The sequence below is a fragment of the Lepus europaeus genome, chromosome 13, assembly GCF_033115175.1.
Source record: "Lepus europaeus isolate LE1 chromosome 13, mLepTim1.pri, whole genome shotgun sequence".
Classification (NCBI taxonomy): Eukaryota; Metazoa; Chordata; class Mammalia; order Lagomorpha; family Leporidae; genus Lepus; species Lepus europaeus.
In genome coordinates this window covers 24,021,735-24,046,108 of record NC_084839.1, presented here as the reverse complement: position 1 = coordinate 24,046,108, position 24,374 = coordinate 24,021,735, and the positions used below count along the sequence as shown (strand labels likewise).

The 24,374-nt window shown below is 54.5% G+C and overlaps 2 protein-coding genes across 2 annotated transcripts; one reads left to right on the top strand and one right to left on the bottom strand.

The window, feature by feature from the left end:
- Positions 1-235: 235 nt before the first annotated feature.
- UCN (urocortin) lies at positions 236-1,758 on the top strand. Its single transcript, XM_062210168.1, has one exon. The coding sequence runs from the start codon at positions 1,250-1,252 to the stop codon at positions 1,634-1,636; it is 387 nt and encodes a 128-aa protein (XP_062066152.1). The 5' UTR covers positions 236-1,249; the 3' UTR covers positions 1,637-1,758.
- Positions 1,759-2,143: 385 nt separating this feature from the next.
- TRIM54 (tripartite motif containing 54) lies at positions 2,144-23,659 on the bottom strand. The gene is made up of 9 exons (XM_062210167.1): positions 23,192-23,659; positions 7,433-7,605; positions 6,734-6,905; positions 4,111-4,206; positions 3,337-3,570; positions 3,049-3,071; positions 2,826-2,950; positions 2,560-2,652; positions 2,144-2,284 (listed from the first exon to the last, which is right to left on the bottom strand). Exons 1-9 carry the CDS (start codon positions 23,357-23,359, stop codon positions 2,274-2,276), a joined length of 1,095 nt encoding a protein of 364 aa, XP_062066151.1. The 5' UTR covers positions 23,360-23,659; the 3' UTR covers positions 2,144-2,273.
- Between the last annotated feature and the right edge of the window lie 715 nt (positions 23,660-24,374).

Sequence of the window (24,374 nt, the reverse complement as noted above, 5' to 3'; positions counted from 1 at the left end):
TCTCTGCTGTGGCCAGGGAGTGCAGTGGAGGATGGCCCAAGTGCTTGGGCCCTGCACCCCATGGGAGACCAGGAGAAGCACCTGGCTCCTGCCATCGGATCAGCGCAGTGCGCCGGCCGCAGCGCGCCAGCTGCGGCAGCCATTGGAGGGTGAACCAACGGCAAAAGGAAGACCTTTCTCTCTGTCTCTCTCTCTCACTGTCCACTCTGCCTGTCAAAAAAAAAAAAAAGAAGAAGAAGAAGGAGCAGCCTCATGTGGTTCGAAAGCACCCTGAGGCTAGAGACCCTCTTCAGCTTAGTGCCTCATTCAGGCAGCCACAGGACCTTAGACCCAGGGTTGTAATGAGGTCTTTATTGGAGACTTTGTGGCAGGCGCTGGCGTTGGCTGAATGCCGGTGGTGCGCTGCCGATTCTCTGTGTGCACAACTGATAGCTGCAGCAGGGGACTGGATCTGAGCAGCAGAGCCTTCTCCGGATGCCTCTGGCCCCCTGCTTGAGGCCCCGGGCAGGGTCAGCACCATGGACAGCTTCTGTGGCTCGCCTCCCTTTCGTGTGCCTAAGAAGAAACTCGGGAGCAGTCTGCTTTGGGGATGGGCCTCCACACTGCTGGCTGCTCTAAGGGGGCGAGGGGCACTGGGGGTGTCAGAGCAACCTTTAGGTCCCAGCCGGCTTCCGGATCTCGGGAGTCCAGTGCTGTTTCCAGCGCTGGCCCCAGGGACACGATCTCGTGTCCGGAGTGTGCCCCTCCGGGGGCACGCAACCTGCCGAACTCGGGGCTGAAGCTGTCATTGCTTCCACGATCGGTGCGAGCTCTTCGCTGACGTCAGTCGGAGCTGTCCTGGCGCTATATAAGGCTGGCGGCGGTCCCGGGACAGACCCCGCGTTTCCCCAGGCGCACTCGGCCCGCCCCAAGGGACAGAGGCTGGAGCTCCGTCTCGCGCCGGGCGGGCGCTCTCCGACAACCTGTGAGTGGCTCCGAGCGTCCACCAAGCTCCCTCAGCTCCAGGACTCCGCACTCAGTCCACCCACCGCGACCCTCCGGGAGGGAGGCACGGAGCTCGGGGAGGAGGGCGAGGGAAGGAAAGAGGTGGGCCGGGAAGCGGCTAGAGCTGGGGGCAGGCTGTGCGCACTGGGCGGCAGCCAGAGGGACCCGGCAGGGCGCTGGGTGTGCGCAGGGAGTTTGCCACCTGCGGCTGCCCCAGGCACACCTCACCCCGCGCTACCCCTGTGTGTTCAGGGCCGGCGGCACCATGAGGCAGGCGGGACGCGCGGCGCTACTGGGGGCGCTGCTCCTTTTGGCACAGCTGCGCCCCGGGAGCAACCAGTGGAGCCCGGCGGAGGCGGCGGCGGCGGCCGGGGTCCAGGACCCGAGTCTCCGTTGGAGCCCCGGGACGCGGAACCACGGCGGCGGAGCCCGCGCTCTCCTCCTGCTGCTGGCTGAGCGGTTTCCGCGCCGCGCGGGATCGGGCAGCTGGGGACCCAGCACGGCGAGCGAGCGGCCGCGGCGCGACGACCCTCCTCTGTCCATTGACCTCACTTTCCACCTGCTGCGGACCCTGCTGGAGCTGGCGCGAACGCAGAGTCAGCGGGAGCGCGCCGAGCAGAACCGCGTCATATTCGACTCTGTGGGCAAGTGACCGTCGGGCCGGGGCCGGCAAAGCCCCTACCTCTTCCCCCTCCACGGGCTGGACCGTGCGCGACCGGAACTGACTCAGTCCCGCTGGGCATCGTGCGTGGCCCAGTCACCCAGGGCACTCCCTGCGTGTCTTTTTTTTTTTTTTTTTTTAAATAAAAGTGCGGAAGAGCCTTTGACTTCTGTGGTGGGGGCGCGGCAGCCACTACAGGGTCAGAACCTGTGGGAGGGACCCAGGTGCTGCAGGGGCCCCGCGAGAGCAGCTTCCGGCCAGGCCCCTATGAATCCAGTTGCCCCCGAAACCCCGCAACCCAGAGGGCCCAGCGCCCCCGCACCACCCCCAACCTTCGCCCCAGAGCACGGGCTCGAGGGGCCGTTCCTGGCATCGGGGAGATGCCCAGTGGAGGTTCGTCTCTCTCCCGTCCCCCAAGTGGTGTTTGGGGAAGAGAGGAAGGCGGCGAGGTCGCCTGAAGCCGAGGCTACGGGAGTGGGCAGCGAAAGGAGAGAAGGGTCCGGGACGCCAGAGTCCTTTATTGAGCCCCTACTCCTGGGGGCGGCCGGGCGCAGCGCCGAGTTGGGGCGCGGGGGTCGCTGCGCAGATCCTCCACCACCCCGGCGCGGGCTCTCCAGCTCGGGTCGGGTCAGTGCGGGCCTGTGCTCCGAAGGTGCAGCTTGGTGAGCGGATGCCCCAAAGGCCCACTCCCGCTCCCCAGCCACGTGGGCGTCTCCTCTGCTCGCCCACCCACCCAGGCAGCGGCTGGTGGCGAGGAAAGTGTGCTTTGACGCGCGCTTAGGGCTCTCCTTTGTGGCTCGGAGGGGGTGGGGGCTCCCAACGACCCCCGGTGCCCGAGGGAGGGCAATCACCTGAGCAGGGGACAGGCGCGTGCCAGCCCGCCCCACTCCCCGGAGCCCTAGGCCCGCGCTCACCTTCCGGCGCGTGCGGCCGCCCGTCCTCCGGCCCTGCGCCGCCCTCATCCCCGTCCAACGCCACCTCTTCATCGTCTTCGTCCCCGGAAGCGCCTGGGGCGAAGCAAGGCGGGGTGAAGCGGAGGCCAGGTCTTTCCCGCCGCTGAGCCCACGCCGAGGGTCTGAACGCGCAGCCCCCGGTGGCCGCCGCCGCGCAAGCCTTTCTCTCTCTCTCTCTCTCTCTCTCTCTCTCTCTCTCTCTCTCTCTCTCTCTCTCTCCCTCTCACCTGGCTGGAAGTCGATGGTCCTGAGCATTTCGGCCACGTGCTCCACGCTCACGCTGAACTGATCCATGCTCTCGTAGCCTTGCTCCGGCCGGCCCGCCAGCTCCACCTTGGACATCGCCCCGACCCTGCGGTGGCCGCGGCGGCTCAGCTGGCAACGCCCCAGCCCCCTCCTCCCCTCCCGGCGCCCGTGGAGTCCGCGCGGCCCCTTCGCTCCCCTACTCACTTATTGATCAGCTCCTTGGCCTGCTGTAGGGGAGAATAGAGGGTGCCAGTAAGCACGGGGCGAGCCGCCCGCTTCTAATTCTCACTCAGGCCTGTGGGGCAGGTGGGGTGCGCACCCCAGTTCGTTAGGGAGAAAACGAGCTCTGGGCGGGGTTGGGGAGGTGGGAGGTGACTTGCCCCAGGTCGTGGGGGCAAACAGAAGGACAGACAAGACTTGAACCTGGGTCTCCAGGTGTCAGTGCCCAGACTCCGACACTATGCGGGGCAGCCGGCGCCCCCCAGCGCCCACCTGGAGGTAGAGCGCCATCTGCGGCTCCTCCATGGACTGGATGGCCGACTCCACCAGCTTGGAGGAGGCCTCCAGGTGGTCTCCGTACTGCCGGATGAGGCCGCGGACCCGCTGCAGCTTCTCCTCCTGCTCGCGGGCCAGCGCCTGCAGCAGCTCGCCCTTGCGCTCCTCCAGCACGGCGCAAAGGCTCTCGAACCTCTGGTTTAACAACTGCTTCTGCCGCCGGCTGTTGTCCTAGACCGTCCAAGGGAGAGAAGAAGAAGGGTGCTGCTGAAACCCTGTGGCTGGGAGAGCGGGGATGCTGGTCCTGCTTCTCAGTGTGACTCAAAGAGAGGCAAGAAAGCAGGGTGCACGTGGGTCTGGGCAAGTTCATGGCAGAACCAGAATCCACCCTGCCAATCTTTCCAGTAACAACAGGAGATACTTTAAAGCAATGCTGTCACCAGGGGCTCTCTGTATCTTTGGCCCTGGGCTTCCCTTGTATTGATCCATTAAATTCTCAGAAAGACGCACTGATCCGGCCACTATATCATGATCATCATCATCACCAACGCCACCAAAGCACGGAGAGGTTAAATAACTGAACCGAAGTCACAGAGCTACTGAGCAGCAGAGCTGGGAGTCAGACCTGGCTGAGCATTTGCTAACATTTTTAGGAGGCCAGAAATGTTCTGGCCGTGTGGGCCAGAGGTCAGGGAAGAGCTGTTCCCTCGGGAGCCTGCACTGTCCACGTCAGCCACCGTGTTCCCTCGCCCCCGCCCAGCCCAGGCTCACCTCGATGGTCCGGCACACTTCCTCCATCTGTGTGATCACCGCTTGCACACGGTCGTTGCCTGCCACCAGCATCGCGATGCCGTCACTGAGTTCACTCTGCCACACACACAGGCCAGCTTAGGGCTGGAGGAGCTGGCCCAGAGCTGCTCCCCTCCCACCCCAGCCAGGGCTGCATGGGTGAGGTGTGCTCCCTCCCCCGCCCCTCCATCAGTGCGGGTACAGAGATCTAGAAGGCCAGGAGCCATCCAGGAAGTGGGGAAGCACACTCTATGGGTTCTGGAAGGAGACACAAGCCTTCCATTGCCAAAGGAACTGACATTCTCCAAACACCCTCCAAAGGCCAGCCACTGTGCTAGATGCTTTATCTGTAGATTCATGTCTTCCATCAGTTCTGGAGCATTCCTAGTGGTTATCATTCAGATAATGTTGCTTCTTCCCCAGGCTCTGTTCTGTCATTCCAGGAGTCTGATCAGCCAGTTAGACAATCTTTTTTTTTTTTTTTAATTTATTTGACAGGTAGAGTTATAGACAGTGAGAGAGAGAGAGCAAAAGGTCTTCCTTCCGTTGGTTCACCCCCCAAATGGCCGCTACAGCCAGTGCCACGCCAATCCGAAGCCAGGAGCCAGGTGCTTCTCCTGGTCTGCCATGTGGGTGCAGGGGCCCAAGCACTTGGGCCATCCTCCACTGTACTCCCAGGCCTCAGCAGAGAGCTGGACTGCAAGAGGAGCAACCAGGACTAGAACCCGGCACCCATATGGGAGCCGGCACCGCAGGGGGAGGATTAACCAATATTGGAGTGCCTGGGTTCCATTTCCATCCACCCATGTGAGAGATCTCAATTGAGTTCCGGGCACCTGACTTCAGCCACGGCGCCGGCCCCCAGTTAGACATTCTTATTCTCAACCTCTTGTCTCCCAGGGCTGTATCCTGTTCTCAGTCCTCTTGTTCTATTCACTAATTACCTCTTCAGAGAAATCTGTTGCTTAATTAACTCCCTGAATATTCTATTCCAACAAATAAGTTTCTATTTATTTTTTAAAAAATATTTTATGTATTTACTTGAGAGGTAGAGTTACAAAGAGAGGGAGAGACAGAGAGAGAGGACTTCCATCTGCTGGTCACTCCCCAGATGGCCGCAACAACTGCAGCTGAGCTGATCTGCAGCCAGGAGCCAGAAGCTTTTTCCAGGTCTCCCACATGGGTGCAGGGGTCCAAGCACTTGGGCCATCTTCCACTGCTTTCCCAGGCCATAGCAGAGAGCTGGATCAGAAGAGGAGCAGCTGGGAGTCCAACCAGTGCCCATATGGGATGCTGGTGCTGCAAGCGGAGGTTCAGCCCACTACGCCACAGTATTGGCCCCATGTTTCTATTTCTAAAAGCTTTATTTGGTTCTTTGTCAAAAATGCATGATCAGAAGCCAGTGTTGTGGCATACCAGGTAAAGCTGCCACCTGTGACGCTGGCATCCCACATAGGTGCTGGTTCAAGTTCCAGCTGCTCCACTTCCAATCCAGTTCTCTGCTGTGGCCTGGGAAAGCAGTAGAAGATGGCCCAAGTACTTGGGCCCCTGCACCCTGGTGGGAAGATCTGGAAGAAGCTCCTGGCTCCTGGCTTCAGATCAGGCAGCTCCAGCTGTTGCAGCCTGTTGGGGAGTGAACCAGTGGATGGAAGACCTTTCTCTCTCTCTCTCTGCCTCTCCTTCTCTCTCTGTGTAGCTGACTTATAAATAAATCTTTAAAAAAAAAAAAAAGAAAAAGAAAAAAAGATGGCCCAGGTGCTTGGGCCCCTTCCTCCATGTTGGAGGCTCCTGGCTTTGGCCTGGCCCAGTCCTGTCTGTTGTAGCCATCTGGGGAGTGAACCAGCGGATGCAGGATATCTCTTTATGCTTTTTAAAAAGACTTTATGCTTTTTTAAAAGACTTATTTATTTGAAAGGCAGAATTACAGGGTGGGAGGAGTGAAGAGAGAAATCTTCCATTTGTTGGTTCACTCCCCAAATCGCTGCAACAGCCAGAGCTGAGCCGGGCCAAAGCCAGGAGCCAGAAGCTTCATCTGGGTCTCTCAGGTGGGTGCAGGGGCCCAAGCACTTGGGCTGTATTTAGCTGCTTTCCCAGGCACATTATCAGGGAGCTGGATCCGAAGTGGAGCAGCCAGGACTCAAACTGGTGCCCATATGGGATGCTGACATTGTAGGTAGTGGTTTAACCTGCTGCACCACAATGTTGACCCTGATCTTGACTTAAAACCAAGCAATGGGGCAGACTTTTGGCCCAGCAAAGAAGCCGCATGGGATGCCCACATCTCATATTGGAGTGCCTGGGTTCCATTTCCATCTCTGCTTCCAATTCCAGCTTCCTGCTGGTACACACCTGGGAGGCAGCAGGTGACAAACCAAGTATATGGGTCCCCGCCACCCACGTGAGAGATCTCAACTGAGTTCCAGGCTCCTGACTTCAGCCTGGCCCAACCCTGGCCATTGTAGGCATTTGGAGAGTGAACCAGAAGATGGGTGATCCATGTTTGTTTCTTGGCCTTGGCAATGAAACTAAAATAAATAAAACCAAGCGGAATAAGAGGCCGACCCTGTCCTGGTCCCCAACCCTCCACTCCCTCCCTGCTGGATACCTTTTGGCGTTTGTAAATGGTGGGCAGCGGGGCCACCTCGCAGTCCTTGTGGGCCCCGAAGACCTTGCAGAGGGAGCAGGTGGGCACCTCGCAGCTCAGGCAGTAGATGTTGATCTTCTCGTCCTCATGCTCTTCGCACATGAGGTGCTGCTCGGCCTTGGAGTGCAGTGGCCTGGAGAGGAGTGCACAGGGACAGGTGGCGGGGTCAGGGGTCAGGCCCCAGGGAGCACCCAAGCAGGTGGCAGGGAGGGCCAGGCACCAGCCCCTGAGGAGCGCCCGTGCGTGTGGGGCCCCTCAACACCTTCTCTTCAGCCTCCACCAACCACCAGCACCTTCCCTGCCCCTGCCGTGGGTGCTTGGCTGGATGGGTGAGTGACTTCCACGGGGCTCTTAATTTGGAGAACAGAAGGACTTAAGAGGTGGAGGAGGCTTGGATCCGAGAAGAGACTGCATTTCGGGGGCCCAGGGAGCCCCACGGGACAGCAGTCATGAGAGGGGAGAGGGGAAACCTGGGCCTGGGTGGAGCAGGGATGCCTGGCCTCTCTGGGTGGCCGGGGGCAAGCCCCTGCCTCCTCTGGGCCCATCCTTGCATCTCCAAACTGAAGGAGCAGATCGCCTGATTCCACAGCACCACCCCCCCCACGTGGCTCTGTGGAGCACCCAGGCTGTGCCCCAGGCACACGCGGCCCTGAGGCTCACCGCGAGGACTCCTGCTTGTAGATGTCGATGATGTTCTCCACCAGCAGGTTCCTCTGCAGGCCATAGACCCCGTGTCGGTCCAGGACAACCTCGTGCCTGCAAGATGGGCAGCGGAAGCGGCCTCCTGAAGACACGGTGCTGGAGCCCCGGGATTGCCACAGAGGGTTGGAGGCCTGTAGGGATGGGCTTCGTGAGAAGACAGGCACGGCGAGGTGTGCGAGGACTGAGGGGAGCAGGGGCGAAGGTGGTGAGGGCGCGGGAGGAGGAGGAGAATGGGGCGGGGCGGGGCAGCTCCGGCAGGTGGCCATGGAGCTCTTGGGCCTCGCCTCGTCACCCAGCCTGGCTCTGTAAGTGTTCAACTCCATAGCCTAGCTCTTGTCAGGGCCCAGCCACGATGGGGCCTCTACTGAGGGGTCCAGTTTGGAGCGATGGGGAGATGTTGGCCTTTACAAGAAAAGCTGGGGTAGGAAAGGGACTCGGAGCCAGACCGTAGCCGAGAGCTGGATCAGAAGTGGAGCAGCTGGGATTCAAACTGTCGTCCATTTGCGATGCCAGCACTGCAGGCGGCGGTTTTACCCACTCTGCCACAACGGCGCCCCCTGCCCTAGCAGTCATTACTACATGGTCAGATACAATAAAGCTTGGGCTGAGATGATGTCCCGCGCTAACATGTGTCTCTGAGTCTTAGGCAGAGGCAAAGGTTTTTAAATGAAAACAAACTTCATTTTATTTTAAACACAAAGTGAGAGAGAGACAGATGGAGAGAGAGCTCCCATCTACGGGCTCCAAATGCCCCCAACAGCCAGGAGTGGGCCAGGCCAGAGCCAGGAGCCCAGAACTCCATGAAGGTCCCCCACGTGGATGACAGAGACCCTCGCACTGGAGCCGTCCTCTGCTGCCTCTCAGAGTGCACGCCAGCAGGGAGTGGGATCGGAAGTGGGGTAACTGGCACTGGAGCCAGGCACCTGCCCATATGTGGACGTCCCAAGTGGCGACTTAACCACTGTGCCAAATGCTTGCCCCGGGATGACTGAGCATCAACCCCCTTCACAGAGGAAAAAAGCTACAGCCTAAAAATCAGTGATGCAACTCTAGATGGACGTTACTGAAGCAAAGATAAAGAAAAGGCAACCCAGCAAATCAAAGCCAGGTGTCCCACCAAGCGCCTAAGGGCTCCTTCCCACCAGAACGGCCTGCTCGTCTGTGACAGGGAAACAAATCCTGGCACCTGAGCAGTCAACCAGCGGATGGAAGATCTCTGGCTCTCTCTCTGCCTATCTTTTTTTTTTTTTAAGATTTATTTATTTATTTGAAAGTCAGTTACACAGAGAGAGGAGAGGCAGAGAGAGAGAGAGAGAGAGAGAGAGACAGAGAGAGAGAGAGAGAGAGAGAGGTCTTCCATCCACTGGTTCACTCCCTAATTGGTCACAACGGCTGGAGCTGCGCTGATCCGAAGCCAGGAGCCAGGAGCTTCTTCCAGGTCTCCCTTGCAGGTGCAGGGGCCCAAAGACTTGGGCCATCTTCTACTGCTTTCCCAGGCTACAGCAGAGATTTGGATCAGAAGTGGAACAGCCGGGTCTCAAACCAGCACCCACATGGGATGCCAGTGCTTCAGGCCAGGGTGTTAACCCGTTGTGCTACAGCACTGGCCCCCTCACTGCCTTTCAAATAGATAACAATAAAATAGTAAGACTTTGAAAATGGTTACATTTCATGTTCTGTGCTTCTTACCGCAACTTTCACAGAGGGAACAGAGGGAACCAAGAGTGGGGGATCCTTGGCCCCTGGGCCTGCCGCTTGTTCCCTCTGCAGGGACCCACAGCCGGTTTCGCTGAGGCAGCACGTGCCTCTCCCCAGCTCCCCCACACTAAAGAAGTTTCCTAAACGCTCCTCACAGCGGCTAATCCTGGAACCCGGAAGGCCGAGACTCCCTCACTCCGCAGGCAGCCCGCCCCAGGGCCTGTGCTGCAAGAGCCCTTCTCTGCGGGAGAGGAAGCAGGAAGCTGAGCGCACACAGGCCCCCCTGCCCCCTGGCCTTCTCTGTGGCCTGGCTCAGCGCGGCACCATGGGCTGGCGTCTCCTGTGTCTCCCGTGTGGCCTTCCGGCCCCTGGTCCCGCGGCCCCTCTGCCGTCTCCTGGGCCCGGCCTGGCTGCCCCTTCTGTGACAGCTTCGGTTGCCTCCACCCAACTCCCAGCCCTACTTTTTTGCCAGTCTCTGGCACACACACACACACACACACACACGCACACACACACACACGCACACACGTGCGCTTTGCTCCCAGGACTACATTTGCCTGGCAACAAAATAGTAAAGCTGATCTCTGGGACTTTCCAGGGCCGCCCGGTGCGTGGTGCGGGACTCACGTCGCCTGGAGCCCTTCGCTGTGCTTCCCAGAGCATGGAGCCACCTGCTGTGAGCAATAGGAAGACTGTGGCGGGTGGCAGCAGGGACATCTAGGGTCCGTATGAGTTTATTCTGATGCAGATTAGGGAAAAACGTCTGTAAGACTGGGGATTTTTTTCATGGATGTTATTGCTTAGGGTAAGGATAGAGAAGATATTGCTTAAAAATGCAAATGTTGGGCCGGCACCATGGCTCAACAGACTAATCCTCCGCCTAGCGGCGCCGGCACCCCGGGTTCTAGTCCCGGTCGAGGCGCCGGATTCTATCCCGGTTGCCCCTCTTCCAGGCCAGTTCTCTGCTATGGCCTAGGAAGGCAGTGGAGGATGGCCCAAGTGCTTGGGCCCTGCACCCCATGGGAGACCAGGAGAAGCACCTGGCTCCTGCCATCGGATCAGCACGATGCGCCGGCCGCGGTGCCCATTGGAGGGGGAACCAACGGCAAGGAAAGACCTTTCTCTCTGTCTCTCTCTCTCTCACTGTCCACTCTGCCTGTAAAAAAAAAAAAAAAAACATAAAAACAATGCAAATGTTAAATCATTCTCCAGGTATGGTCTGCAGCTATGGCCAAAGTCAGGAAGGAGAGGTGCGCATGACTCCCTCTCCTGCTTCAGAAAAGCATCCAGGGGCCAGCGCTGTGGCGCAGTGGGTTAAAGTCCGGGCCTGCGGTGCCGGCATCCCATATGGGCTCCGGTTCAAGTCCCGGCTGCTCCACTTCCAATCCAGCTCTCTGCTGTAGCCTGGGAAAGCAGTAGAAGATGGCCCAAGTCTTTGGGCCCCTGCACCTGCAAGGGAGACCTGGAAGAAGCTCCTGGCTCCTGGCTTCAAATTGGCGCAGCTCCAGCCGTTGTGACCAATTAGGGAGTGAACCGTAGGATTAAAGACCTCTCTCTCAGGCCGGCGCCGCGGCTCAATAGGCTAATCCTCCGCCTTGTGGCACTGGCACACCGGGTTCTAGTCCCGGTTGGGGCGCCGGATTCTGTCCCAGTTGCCCCTCTTCCAGGCCAGCTCTCTGCTGTGGCCCGGGAATGCAGTGGAGGATGGCCCAAGTGCTTGGGCCCTGCACCCCATGGGAGACCAGGATAAGTACCTGGCTCCTGGCTCCTGCCTTCGGATCCACGCTGCCTGTCAAATAAATAAATGAATAAATAAAAAGACCTCTCTCTCTCTCTACCTCTCCTCTCTCTGTGTAACTCTTTCAAATAAATAAATCAATTTCCACGCTGCCTGTCAAATAAATAAATAAATAAAAAGACCTCTCTCTCTCTCTCTACCTCTCCTCTCTCTGTGTAACTCTGACTTTCAAATAAATAAATCAATTAAAAAAAATTTTTTTTGACAGGCAGAGTGGACAGTGAGAGAGAGAGACAGAGAGAAAGGTCTTCCTTTTTGCCGTTGGTTCACCCTGCAATGGCTGCTGCGGCCGGCGCATCTCGCTGATCCAAAGCCAGGAGCCAGGTGCTTCTCCTGGTCTCCCATGGGGTGCAGGGCCCAAGCACTTGGGCCATCCTCCACTGCATTCCCGGGCCACAGCAGAGAGCTGGCCTGGAAGAGGGGCAACTGGGACAGAATCCGGCGCCCCAACCGGGACTAGAACCCGGTGTGCCGGTGCTACAAGGCGGAGGATTAGCCTGTTAAGCCACAGCGCCGGCCGCCTCTGTGTTTTAACATTGGGCGTTTAACGCAGCCAAAGGAGGGAGGTAGCACTGTGAGAAGGCCGTGGCCTGCTCTGTGTGGCCTCGGGTAAGTCACTTCTCTCGGAGCCCCCATTTCCTCAGCTATAACCTGTGTTTGTGCACTGGGTCACTGAACCTTTGTGGAAAGAATTACAAGAATTTCAGATGCCCGGAGCAGCCGCTGTGAGCGTGCACGTAGGGTGGGGAAGGGAGTTGGCGGTTTCTGTCAAATCTTCCCATCTCACACCTGGAGGCCGCCACCACCTGTCTGGCCATCTAGTGTGTCACCCCGCCTGGGTGCCGCCCGCTGGCTGTGTCTGGAGCGCCCTCTGCCGTCCGCTGTAGGCAGTGCCTGAAACCCCATCTCTGAAGCAGCCTCCGTGTGTGCTGATGGGCGAATTCCTCCAAGGCGGCCCTGGCGACCCTGTGGCTTCTCTCCTCCCCCGGCGTTGCCTTACTCCTCTGTTCCCACCCCACGTTGTATTTACTACATTTAACTATCACGTCCAAGAGTGTTTTAAAGAGCTTACTGGGACAAGACACCACGAAAGACGGGAGCTACAGCAATGACCTTGTAATTCCACTTTGGAAGCAAGCCCAGGGATCCAAATTACCAAATACAAAGATCTATGCACCACCGTTCATGCAGAAAAAGGTGTTCCCACTCCATGAAGAGCGGCAATCAATCCCATGGAATGCTCGTCTTCAGGTAGGAAGAACGGGGTGCAGTGGTTAAGCTGCGGGTAGGTTCACCTGCATTCCTTGTCACACTGCCTGGGTTCGAGTCCTGGCTCCACTGCCAGTCTCAGCTTTCTGCTTTTTTTTTTTTTTTTAAGGTTTATGTATTTAGCTGAAAGGCAGAGATACAGAGAGAGAAGGAGAGCGAGCGAGCTCGCAAGAGAGATATCAGTCTTCTATTTGCTGGATCACTCCCCAAGTGGCTGCAATGGCCTGGGCCTGGGCAAGGCTGAAGCCAGGAGCCAGGAGCTCCTTCCAGGTCTCCCACAGCGCCTGTATAGGAAGCTGGCACTGCAGGTAGAGGGTAACCTTCTACACCACAGCGCCGGCCCCTCATCTCCCTGTTACTGCAGACCCCGTGAGCGAATGAATGTGAGCTCAGAGAACTGGGTCCCTGCCGCCACATGGGAATCCAGGATTGAGTTCCTGGCTTCTGGGCTGTGGGGAGTGGGGAGGAACCAGCAGGTGGGAGCCTGTTCCCTCATTGCCTCTTGGGTAAATAAAATAAACTATAAATTAATTAAGACAAAATTGAAAAGATTGCGGTAGGTACGCATGCACTGTCGTGCCGAAGTATTGAGTTGTTATGTAGAAAAAGTAATTTGAAAATATATTTGATGCCTCTTTTGGTAACACATGCGTGTCACTATATGTTAAAGAAAAAATGGCAGGATATACACCATGCTGCTGATGGCATTTGTCTCCCAGGGATTGGGATTATGGGGGATTTATTCATTCCACAATTTACAGTATCTACAAGGTTTAAATTTATATATTTGTGTTATTTTGCAATTAGAATAAACAAAAAACTGCCTTTTAATATCAGCCACTACCTGGGTATTTAATAATAAAAAGAATATTAAATGACATACAGTGGAATATTTTGCTTCTATCTTTGAGTTCTTAGTAACAATGGGGAGAGATTCATGTTAAATTTTAATCATTAAAAATCAGAATATAAATCTATATAGACAGTAGAATCCTGGTTTTTAAAATAAAGTTTGTTGGTTTTTATTTATTTGAAAATCAGAGAGAGAGAGAGAAATATCTGCTGGTTTGCTCCTCAAACACCAGCAACAGTCAGGGCTAGGCTAGGTTGAAGCTGGGGTCCAGGAACTCAGTCCAGGTCTCCCACATGGGAGTCTGGAACCCAAGTGTTTGAGCCATCCTCTGCTGCCTTCTGGGGTGCACATTAGCAGGGCGCTGGTATCAGAAGCAGAGTGGGGATTCTAACCCAGGCACTCCAGTATGGGACGCAGGCGTCCCAAGGTCTTAACTACTGTGTCAAATGCCTGTCCCCAATTTTAAAATGATTCCAATTTTAAAATGAGTGATGGATTTACAGGTGGTTTCCATTTTCCTTCATTGCATTCATCTACATTTCCCAAATTTCTCCATATAGACCATGAATCACTTTATAAGACACATAAAAATAAGAATGAAATAGTTTTGAAAAATTTTTTCTTTTCATGATAGAATTGTGGGTGAGTTTGTACTTCTCCCTTTCTCTTTTAAAAATAATTTCTGAGTTACCTGCAAGGGCCTTGGGCTTTGGAAAATTTTTTTACTTTTTTACAAATGCAATGCTCAGGCCTAACATGAAAGACAGGGGGCGCTAGAGTGCCATAATAAAGTAAGAGGCCGTCAGAGACCATTACCTAGAGAACTGGTAACTACGTGAACTCAACCATGATCAGGTGAGAGAAGACAGCATTCAAGACGGACCTGAAGTCAGGGCAGGCAGGTAGCAGGAGATGGTAAGTCACAAAGCTGCAGGAGCCAGGAGGGTCTATAGGAATTCAGGCTGCCAACAGGGGATCAGGGGAGAAGCAAGAAGGGTGGGCTTTACCTCAGAGGAGTTTGATCCAAGGGTGAGGATCTGAACTTGATTTTGTAGGTTACCTCTCTAACCTAACAGAGGAAGCTGGATGGGTGGGAAGGAGAGAGAGGCTGCGGGCAAAGATTGGCTGGGGAGCGAGCACCGCAGATAGCACACGTCACAGGGCGTGCGCTCAGAGTGGTGAGCCCGCAGGACTCGGATGTGTGGCGCTGGGTCGAGCAGGGAGCCGGAGGCCATTCTGGAGTTGCAAGGCGGGGTGCCTGGAGAGACCGGGGAGTCCCTCACCAGGGGCCACAGACCCCAAGAGATGCAGGAACGGAGTTGGGGGTAGGGCTCTGTGGACTTGGAGGAGGAGAAAGTTACATCTTGACTTGCACTCGCCTCTGGCGGGGACCAAGCCCTTCCCTCGGTGATGCATGCGGGCTGCAAACCGCAGCAGTTTTAGTAGCACCTGGCTCTCTGTCACCAACGGAAATAACAGCTGTTTCCCTTTCACATTACGGTCGCTGCTGAAACCTCAAAGTTACACCTGTCATTATCTCTGCGCGACAGTGGGCGTTGGGCACACTGCTCCACCTCAGTATTCAATGTGTTAACCAAGAAGCGCTTCCTACTATCGTACACGCTTTCGATATTTTGGTAATTATATCTCAGGGCCCCGCAAGCTCCTTTTCATTATTGCTGCTCTCTCCAAGTGTCTTTTTAGACGTTTCCACCTTAATTCCCCTCCTTGCCCCCTTAAATGTTAATGCCAGAGACACACAGTGCAACCTCCTTAAGTACCGCATGCACGCCTATGCCTCGCACTCCTTCAGAGCCATGTGTGTTACATTTTATGCATTTAAAAGCATCTCTCTGGGGGTGGGCCTTGTGGTTAAGATGTCCACATCCTATGTCAGAATGCCTGTTTGAGTCCCAGCTCCACCTTCTGATTCGAGCTAATGCAGGCCCTGGAAGGCAGCAGGTGATGGCTTAAGTAGTTGGGTCCCTGCCACCCATGGGAAAGACCTGGGTGGAGTTCTAGACTCTTGGCTTTGACCTGACCCAGGCCTGGCTGTTGCGAGCACTTGGGGAAAGAACCAGCAGATGGGAGCGCTGTTTCTCTGTCTCTTGAATAAATTTAAAAAATAATTAGGGACAAGCGTTTCACCTAGCAGTTAAGACACGACGTGAGACACCTGCGTCCCACATCAGAGTGCCTGGGTTTGAGTCCCGGCTCCACTCCTGATTCCAATTTCCTGCCAATGCACACCCTGGGAGGCAGAACGGATAGCTCAGGTAGTTGGGTCCCTGCCACCCATGTGGAAGACCTGGATTGAGTTCCAGGCTAATGGCTCCCACCTGGCCCATCCCAAGCTAGTGTGGGCATTTGGCGTGAACCAGCAAATGGGGGATTGCTCTCTGTCTGCCTCTCTGCCTCTCAAAGAAACAAACAGAAAAAAATTTTAAACTTTTTAAAAGTAAAAACATCATGGGGTCAGCGCTATGATGTACCAGGTTAAGCTTCTGCATGCGATGCTGGCATCCATATGGCACCAGTTCAAGACCTGGCTGTTCCACTTCTGATCCAGCTCCCTGGAAAAAGCAGCAGAAGACGGCCTGAGTGTTTGGGTCCCTGTACCCATGTGGGAGACCTGGAAGAGGCTCCTGGCTTCTGGCTTTGGCCTGGCCCAGCCCTGGTCATTGCAGTCATTTGGGGAGTAAACCAATGGATGGAAGATCTCTCTGTCCTCATCTATCTATAACTCTGTCTTTCAAATAAATAAATAATAATTCTTTAAAAAAGATATAATAAAAATGAAAAATAATGCACCAAGTACGCACTGGGCTGCAAGTTCAGGCTTTTAAAACGAATTGTTTGTAAAATAGGATGCATAGGTTTCATAGACTGACAAGTGAGTCAATGGCACAAAAAAAAAAAAAAAAGAAAAGAAAAGAAAAAAGAAAATTGCCCTCTTCCCTGAGTGTAAGTGTCTGAAATCCCTCGTGACAAAGACGGACTGTGTGCTCCGAGGAAGATGGCAGCCTCCTTAATGCATCCTCAGGGTTGATGGCCTCTACGTTGGGCTAAAGATCTCTCTGCTAAGATTCTGTTAGCAAAACCACAGCTCCAGTGTCTGCCTCTCTTTCTGTTTCCAGACTAAGAGTTATCTACCGACTCCATGGTACACACAAATGTCTGGTTTTCCCTTTGCATTGCACATTTCCACAAGAGGGACTGTCCCATAGAGTGAAACTGTGTGTGTGGGACACAGGACACCCAGACTGACAGCCCCGCTTGTCCCCTTGTGTGACTGTAACCGGTTTCCTGCATCTTCCCCTATAAAATGGAGAGAACATCCATTTTTTTCTGAAATGCAATCATGTTTGTGAATGTCCCCTATAAATTATAAAGCCCTACACAGTGGCAAAGGGAGGCTGGCGATCCTGATCTGGATCTCAAAAATAAATGACCACACAGAAACACGGGGCCTGAACTACGTGTCACTGCTCTTTCCTCTCTGTGAAGAACAAAATGGAATGGGACAAGTAGATGGAGTTTCATTCTAGCTCACGTGCAGGCCTCTCGTGTGGCATCCAAGCCACATGCTGTGTGTGTCCCTTTCCCGCCTTCTAGTTCTTTGTAATGTTGCGTAGCATCTGATAGGAACGCTCTATCCTGGGGCTGGTGCATAGTGGATAAGGCCACCGCCTGCAGTGCTGGCATCTCATATGAGCACTGGTTCAAGTCCCTGCTGCTCCACTTCCAACCCAGCTCTCTGCTATGGCCTGGGAAAGCAGTAGAAGATGGCCCAAGTCCTTGGGCCCCTGCACCCGTGTGCGAGACCCAGAAGAAGCTCCTGGCTCCTGGCTTCAAACTGGCGCAGCCCTGGCTGTCGCGGCCAATTGGGGAGTGAACCAGCGCATGGAACACCTCTCTTTCTCTGCGTCTCTCTCTCTCTGTGTAACTCTGACTTTCAAATAAATAAATAAATCTTAAAAAAAAAAAAAAAAAAGAATTGCTCCATCCAGCAAGATGCTCTGAAAATGCAATTAGGGGCCGGTGCCGTGGCTCTCTTGGTTAATCCTCTGCCTGTGGCGCTGGCATCCCATATGGGTGCTGGGTTCTAGCCCCAGTTGCTCCTCTTCCAGTCCAGCTCTCTGCTGTGGCCCAGGAGTGCAGTGGAGGATGGCCCAAGTGCTTGGGCCCTGCACCCGCATGGGAGACCAGGAGAAGCACCTGGCTCCTGCTTCGGATCGGTGTAGCTCCGGCTGTAGCAGCCATTTGGGGAGTGAACCAATGGAAGGAAGACCTTTCTCTCTGTCTCTCTCTCTCACTGCCTATAACTCTACTTGTCAAATAAATTTTTTAAAAAATTAAAAAACAAAGAAAATGCAATTACTTGACAAACCCATACTTATCTCAGAGTGTTTCCCTGCTTCCCTGGCTATCCAGGAGGCTGCCAGCCAACTGGGGGCCCAGACCTGGGGTGTGTCTCCCCCAGACTGAGGTCCTGGCCAGTGGTGAATGGAGGACCACGCAGGTGTCGTGAGCCAGGTGCTCAGAACACACCGGAAGGTTGAGGAACCACAGAGAAGCCCAATCTTCTACTGGTAAAGGCTGAGCTGTGGGTGTGGGAGGGACTGAGTGGGGTTAGCTGTGGCTGCCAGGTCCTAGGGGAGAGCCTGGCACAGAGGGTGATAACCCAAGCCTGCTTAGCCAGGAGGGTGATGTGTGGGACAGCGGGCCACGTCAGGACACTGGTGACAGGACAGGAAGCCCTTACAAAATGGAAATCCTTTCTACTATTTTTTTTAAGATTTATTTTTTATTTATTTGAAAGGCAGTGTTACCTAGAGAGGAGAGACAGAAAGAGAGAGAATCTTCCATCTGCTAGGTCACTTCCTAGATGGCCACAACAGCGGGGCTGGGTCAGGCGGAAGCCAGGAGTCCAGAGCTTCTTCTGGGTCTCCCACATGGGTGCAGGGGCCCAAGGACTTGGGCCATCTTCCACTGCTTTCCCAGGCGCACTAGCAGGGAGCTGGATCAGAAGTGGAGCAGCCAGGTCTGCAACCAGCACTCTTATGGGAAGCTGGTATCACAGGCAAAGGCTATGCCACAACACCAACCCCTATACTATTTCTTGAACTTGTGAAACTTCATTAGAATCACCAAGAGACGTTAAAAATCAGTTTTAGATACTTTTAAAATCTACAGATGTGTAAACAAGCTGGAAGGAGTGAAAGAGCCTGATTGACACTCATGGCAAATCTCTGAAGAAACTGGAAGAGAACCCAGCCATGCTAGATGGTTTGTTTCCATGCAACCAAAATTTTAAACCTATGGAAGTCAGACTCATAACCCTGCTCTAAGGTTACTGCAAGCTACAAGATATCAGTGCACCAATTTCTCATCAAGTTTAGGCTGGAGGAGCCACGTAGCCCTCGGGAGAGTGGGAGTGGCTCGGGAGGCAAGCTGGGTGGGATCTTCACTGGTGGGCCTGCATCTGACAGCAGGCTGTAACAATTAACCAACAAAGAACTGGAGTGACACAGAGGTCATCCCTCTCCCAGAAGGTCCTGTTGTTAGAGAAGGACCACCCCCTCCCCCCAGTCTTGCTGTCCCTACCTCCCTGAGTCCCTCCCTCTGGAGACACCCTCCAGAAAAGCTGCACCTGAACAACCCTGCAAAGCCTCTAGCCATCTGCTGCACGACAGGCTGCAGCTCACGAGTGTCCACAGTCAAGAGGAGAGGCATAAAAATAAACCCAGGACTCGCTTCAAAGTAGTTTAGGAGTGAGGCGAATTTACAAATACAGAAACACATGGGATGATGTTTGTGTCAAATTCCCACGCCAACAGTTTTCTTCTTGTCAGAATTCTTGGTAGCTGAGTGGGTGCAAGTGTGGGGAAAGAGGCACAGAGAGAGGAGAGGGGGATAATGTGGTGTTTTGATGTTTTATTTCAATTCAGTGAGAGAGAGACATGCGGTAGCTCTAAAGAGAAGTAGGTAAGTTATGATGGTAACTATGTAAAAATATGCACAGGGACAACGGCTTCAAAACAGTTGTTCTGGGGAGCTAGGATTATGGAGAATTTATTTATAGATCTCTAATGCTGTTCAATATTTTCAATGATGTTTTTAAACTTTTCAAAGTGTCCTTCTTGATTGTCTAGTTAGCCTGGTCTTATAAAAATCACAGTTCCTAAAACTTCTTATTTGTTGTCCATTACAAGTGTTTAGGACAAGAAAACACTGGAGAGCATCCCACAGGTTTGGATGACAGGTTCACAGACTGTGGTGCAGCCAACACGAGGGAGCACCACACAGCTATGTAAAAGGGCAGCACGGAGCTAGCGTGTGGATATGGACAGCCATAGGGAGAGCAGCGAACACAGGCAGGTGCAGGACAGTGAGTCCAGTCTGCATGTGCATATGTGCCAACACGCACCCATGCATGGAACTCTCCTGGAAGGATTCCCAAGAAAGTTGGTAATGGTTACTTCCACCTGAGAAAGGGATTTGAGGGTCTGAGGTGGGCGGTGGATTCATTTTTCATGATGTAAATTCCTGTACTGTCCTCAAAATTTAGGTATGAAGCCCTTCAAAAAGTTCATAGAGGGGCCGGCACTATGGTGCAGCAGGCAAAGCCACCACCTGCAACACTGCCATCCCATATGGGTGTCAGTTTGAGTCCTGTGCCGGTTTGGGTCCTGGCTACTCCACTTCTGATCCAGCCTCCTGCTAATGCACCTGGGAAAGCAGCAGAAGATGGCTCAATTCCTTAGGCCCAGCACCCATGTGGGGGACCGGATGAAGCTCCTGGCTCCTGCCTTCAGCCTGGCTCAGCCCTGACCGTTGCAGCCATTTGGGGGCATCAACCAGTGCATGGAAAATCTCTCTCCATCTCTCTGCCTCTGTCTCTCCTTCTCTGTAACTCTTTCAAATAAATAAGACAGTCTCTTTTTTAAAAAGTTTAAAAAAATGGAATTGTTTATTTTGGTTGAAAATGTTGAAAGTCATGCATAGATTTTTCATAATATGCACTTCCCACCAACTTTTTGGAGGCCCCTCATGTGAGTGTGTGTGTACTGATGTAAAATGGGTATATTGTTGCTTTTGTAACTATCACTTTTCTAGGCAATGCTCTAAGGGTCTAGTCTTCCTAAGCAGCTTGAAGATAGAGGAATCAAAAGTCCTATTCTTGTCCCTAAACTTAGAAAACAGACAATCTGATTATGCCCAGAGTTGTCAAAATGTGGAGGCAACGTGTGAAAAAACCAAATATGCTCATCTTTCAGATGGAGGTCTACCGAGATGCACCGAGACGCATATACCTCAGTGCAGCTGAAGAACTGGGTCAGCCTCCCACCAGGCCCTCCCAAATAAAGCAGCCAGGAGATGAGCCGTTTGTGCTTCTCTCCTTGGAGGGTCCAGGGTGTTCTGCACTTTAGAAGACCCACAGACTCATCCCAACTCCCAAATGGTCTGCACAGGGTTTGACTTGAGCCATCCCGAATCAGTATCCTAGAGCTTGCTGGATCCCAAGCAAGTGCCTGGACACGGAGGACTGACTTGAGCCAAGGAGGTAACTCAAATCTCTGTTGGCCTCCATGTGTGGCACCCAGGCCGGGGTTCCTCTGCCACATGATGCTATGACCACTATTTGACAGGATGCATTGTCTGTGCCTCCCAGCCTTTTTGCTTTTATGTATCTCAGGTTCTAGTAAGAGGGTGCTTCACTATAAACCCATGAGAAGCGATGGCAAAATCTCCCTGCCATTTCCTCCTAGGGATCTCACCTGATAGGTGTTCAGGGAGTTCCTTAGTCCAAGGGAGAAACCCAGGTGGCAGGCAAGGTGTGGCTTCTCACACAGGACTTGAGCAAGGCACAGCATTTGGTCCGGGACCCTGATCTGGGTAAAGCTACTGGCTGTGAGACTCTTGGGCCAATGATGACTGGTTTGGATACTTAGAAGGATAGGAGGTGGGAGTGGCCTAAATGGGGAGATGGCAGGAGAGACTTTGGGGTTCTGGGCGCACATAAAGAGGGCACAGGACAGACACACAGTAGGGAGGTAAAAGGCACAGCATGGGATGGCCTGGCTTAGCCCATTCTTTCCCCCAAACATGCTGCCCTAAGCAACCTAAGAAGCCAAGCATTTTCTTGATTAAGTTAAAAATCACCTATAGGGCCGGCACCGTGGCTCAACAGGCTAATCCTCCGCCTTGCTGCGCCGGCACACTGGGTTCTAGTCCCGGTCGGGGCACCGGATTCTGTCCCGGTTGCCCCTCTTCCAGACCAGCTCTCTGCTGTGGCCCGGGAATGCAGTGGAGGATGGCCCAGGTGCTTGGGCCCTGCACCCCATGGGAGACCAGGAGATGCACCTGGATCCTGGCTTCGGATCAGCGAGATGCGCCGGCGGCCGCAGCGGCCATTGGAGGGTGAACCAACGGCAAAAAGGAAGACCTTTCTCTCTGTCTCTCTCTCTTTACTATCTACTCTGCCTGTCAAAAAAAAAAAAAAAAAATCACCTATGTTTGTGGCTGGCTTTGTGGTGTAGTGGGTTAAGCCACTGCCTGCAATGCTGGCATCCCACATGGGCACCAGTTCAATTCCCAGCTGCTCTACTTCTGATCCAGCTCCCTCCTAATGTGCCTGAGCAAGCAGAGGAAGATGGCCCAAGTTCTTGGGTCCCAGCACCCATGTGGGCGACCCAGATGAAGCTTCTGGCTCCCAGCTTTGGCCTGGCCCAGCCCCAACTGTGGCAGCCATTTGAGGAATGAACCAGAAGATGGAAGATCTCTCTCTCCCCCTGCCTATCAAATAAATACAACAAATCTTAAAAAACAAAAACAAACACCTGTGTTCAGTACATTCCCTCCAAACCTCTGATACAGATGAAGAATACTTGTTCATGATCTCCACGTCACTTACATGCATGCTAAGCCATCCAGCTCGAGTCTACTCCGGATTTTTACATCATCTGCAAGGGCAGATTTCTGGGTGTTTTCCCTGAGGTCTGTTCCAATAGCCTACTAGATCCTTCCCCAGCAGCACAGGTCAAGAAAGCATCTTTATAGGGGCCAGTGCTGTGACATAGTGGGTAAAGCTGCTGCCTGCAGTGCCGGCATCCCCTATGGGCACTGGTTCAAGTCCCAGCTGCTCCACTTCTGATACAGCTCTGCTATGGTCTGGGAAAGCAGTAGAAGATGGCCCAAGTCCTTGGGCCCCTGCACCAGTGTGGGAGATCCAGAAGAAGCTCCTGGCTCCTGGCTCCTGGCTTCTGGCTTTGGATCAGCCCAGCTCCAGGCATTGTGGCCATCTGGGGAGTGAACCAGCAGATGGAAGACCTCTCTCTCTCTCTCTCTCTCTGCCTCTGCCTCTGCCTCTCTGTAACTCTGCCTTTGAAATAAACAAATAAATCTTAAAAAAAAAAAAAAGGAAAAAAGAAAGTCCCTTTATAAACCAGTCTGGCACGCGCTCCTTGTATTTTTGAAACCTGCGGCTAAAATGGCTTCTGTGAGTTTGCTTCACTATGCTTTGCTCCACCACCACGAATAAACAAAACCTGGCCGTAGGCTGGGGAACGCAGCCTCTCCACCTTCTCTCTGCACGAGCCAGGGGAGGCCTCCCTGCTGTGCTGAGCAGTCCGGAGGGCCGCAGGCACAAACTGACGCTGGGGACAGTTCCTAGCCTCCTACCTGCCATGTCTCATTTCGCTGGGCTTCGCCTTCAGGACAAACCACTCTGTGTCGGGATGGCGCTTTCTCGGGGAGGGGGGGTTACTGTTTCTTTCTCGCTCTGACCCTTTCCCTCTCCCGGTTTTCCACACTGTTCTCAAAGTCCGAAGCCCCAGGCTGAAATGCAGAGTCGCGCGCAGGCTCTCATGGAGCCCCGGGGGTAGGAGCCCTTTCTGCGCAGTCCCTGTGATACCGGGCCCCCGGCTGCTGCCCCAGGACAGGCTGTACCCGCCAGCCTGCTGGGCGGCTGCTGACTCATGCTTACCTTGGGATCCACAGGACGGCCCGGCTCCTCCCCTCTTCAGCCACAAAGGCTACTGCCCGCCTCCCAGAGCCCTCTGCCCACCCCCTTCTGGGGTCTCCAGGCCAAGCCCACCTGGAAGACGTCGTTGGCGCACTTGCGGCACAGGTTGTGTTGGCAGGGCAGGATCACCACCGGCTTGGAGAACATCTCCAGGCAGATGGGGCAAATGAGCTGCTTCTCCAGGTTGTCCATGCTGTGCGCATCCCCTAGCAGCGGCTTGAAACCCACCGTGAAGTTCATCCCTTCAGCGATCGTGCCTGCCCTGGCCGCGGCCCTGGTCCTGGCCTTCTCTCGCTGCCTCGGGACCCTTCCTCACGCCCCTTAAGCGGTCTGTAGACGCTCTGTTCCCTTCGGCTGCTCGCTCTGGAAATAGCTCTGCTATAGCTCCTGTCCCTTCCTCTCACAACTTGTCTCGTCCGTAGGGAGTGGGTTCCAGATGCTTCTCGGTCTCTCTACTCTGCTCTGCACCCTGCCCGCTCTCTCTCTCCTCTTAATTCTCTTTTGTCCCCCGAATGACTCTCTCCTGTCCACTCTGTGGGCAGCACTGTCTGTCCCTTACTCCCCCAAGAGGAGATTAATTTTACTGTGGGGGTGGGGAGAGAGGGGCATCTGCATGACATTCCAGCTCCCGATTTAGCTCGTGTAAGGCGAGCCCCAGCTGTCACCCAGTGAGTGACCCTGACTCACGCAGGGATGGGCGGCTCCCTTCAGCAAGGGCAGGGGTGAGCGTCACTCCGGACGGTGAAAGGTGGGCCAGCAGTCACCCAGAGGCTCCTGGGAGCCCTTGGCCCTGTGCTCTGGCTTGGGGTCTTCTTTCAGAACAGTGACACAGACTAAAGTGGCTTGTATGAGGGGCAGCACGGTTCATGGCTCAGGGTGGGAGGAGAGATCTGGCCAGACCTTCGGAGAGGGTCAGTGACAGTCTCCTCCTCCCCAAGACCACGTGGTTCAGAACAGGGCACCGGACACTAGAGAGACAGCCTCTCGTCCAACACGTCTGGCTCCGTTTTGTGCTTGCCCAGCCATCTCTTCACTCTAGGGAAAGAAGCTCAGGAGGCTGCAAGTGGCTGTTGTAGCCCTGAGAGAGTGGGATTCTGGCCCGCCCACCCACTGCTGGGGCCACTCCACGGAATTTCAGTTTGTTAGGAAACTGGGAGATGCTGGGCAGGGCGGGAAGGACCTGAGAGCCAGAGACCTATTTTGAGCAGCAGGCAGTCAGTCTCCAGGGAAACTTCAGAGCACCAGAAAGCCACAG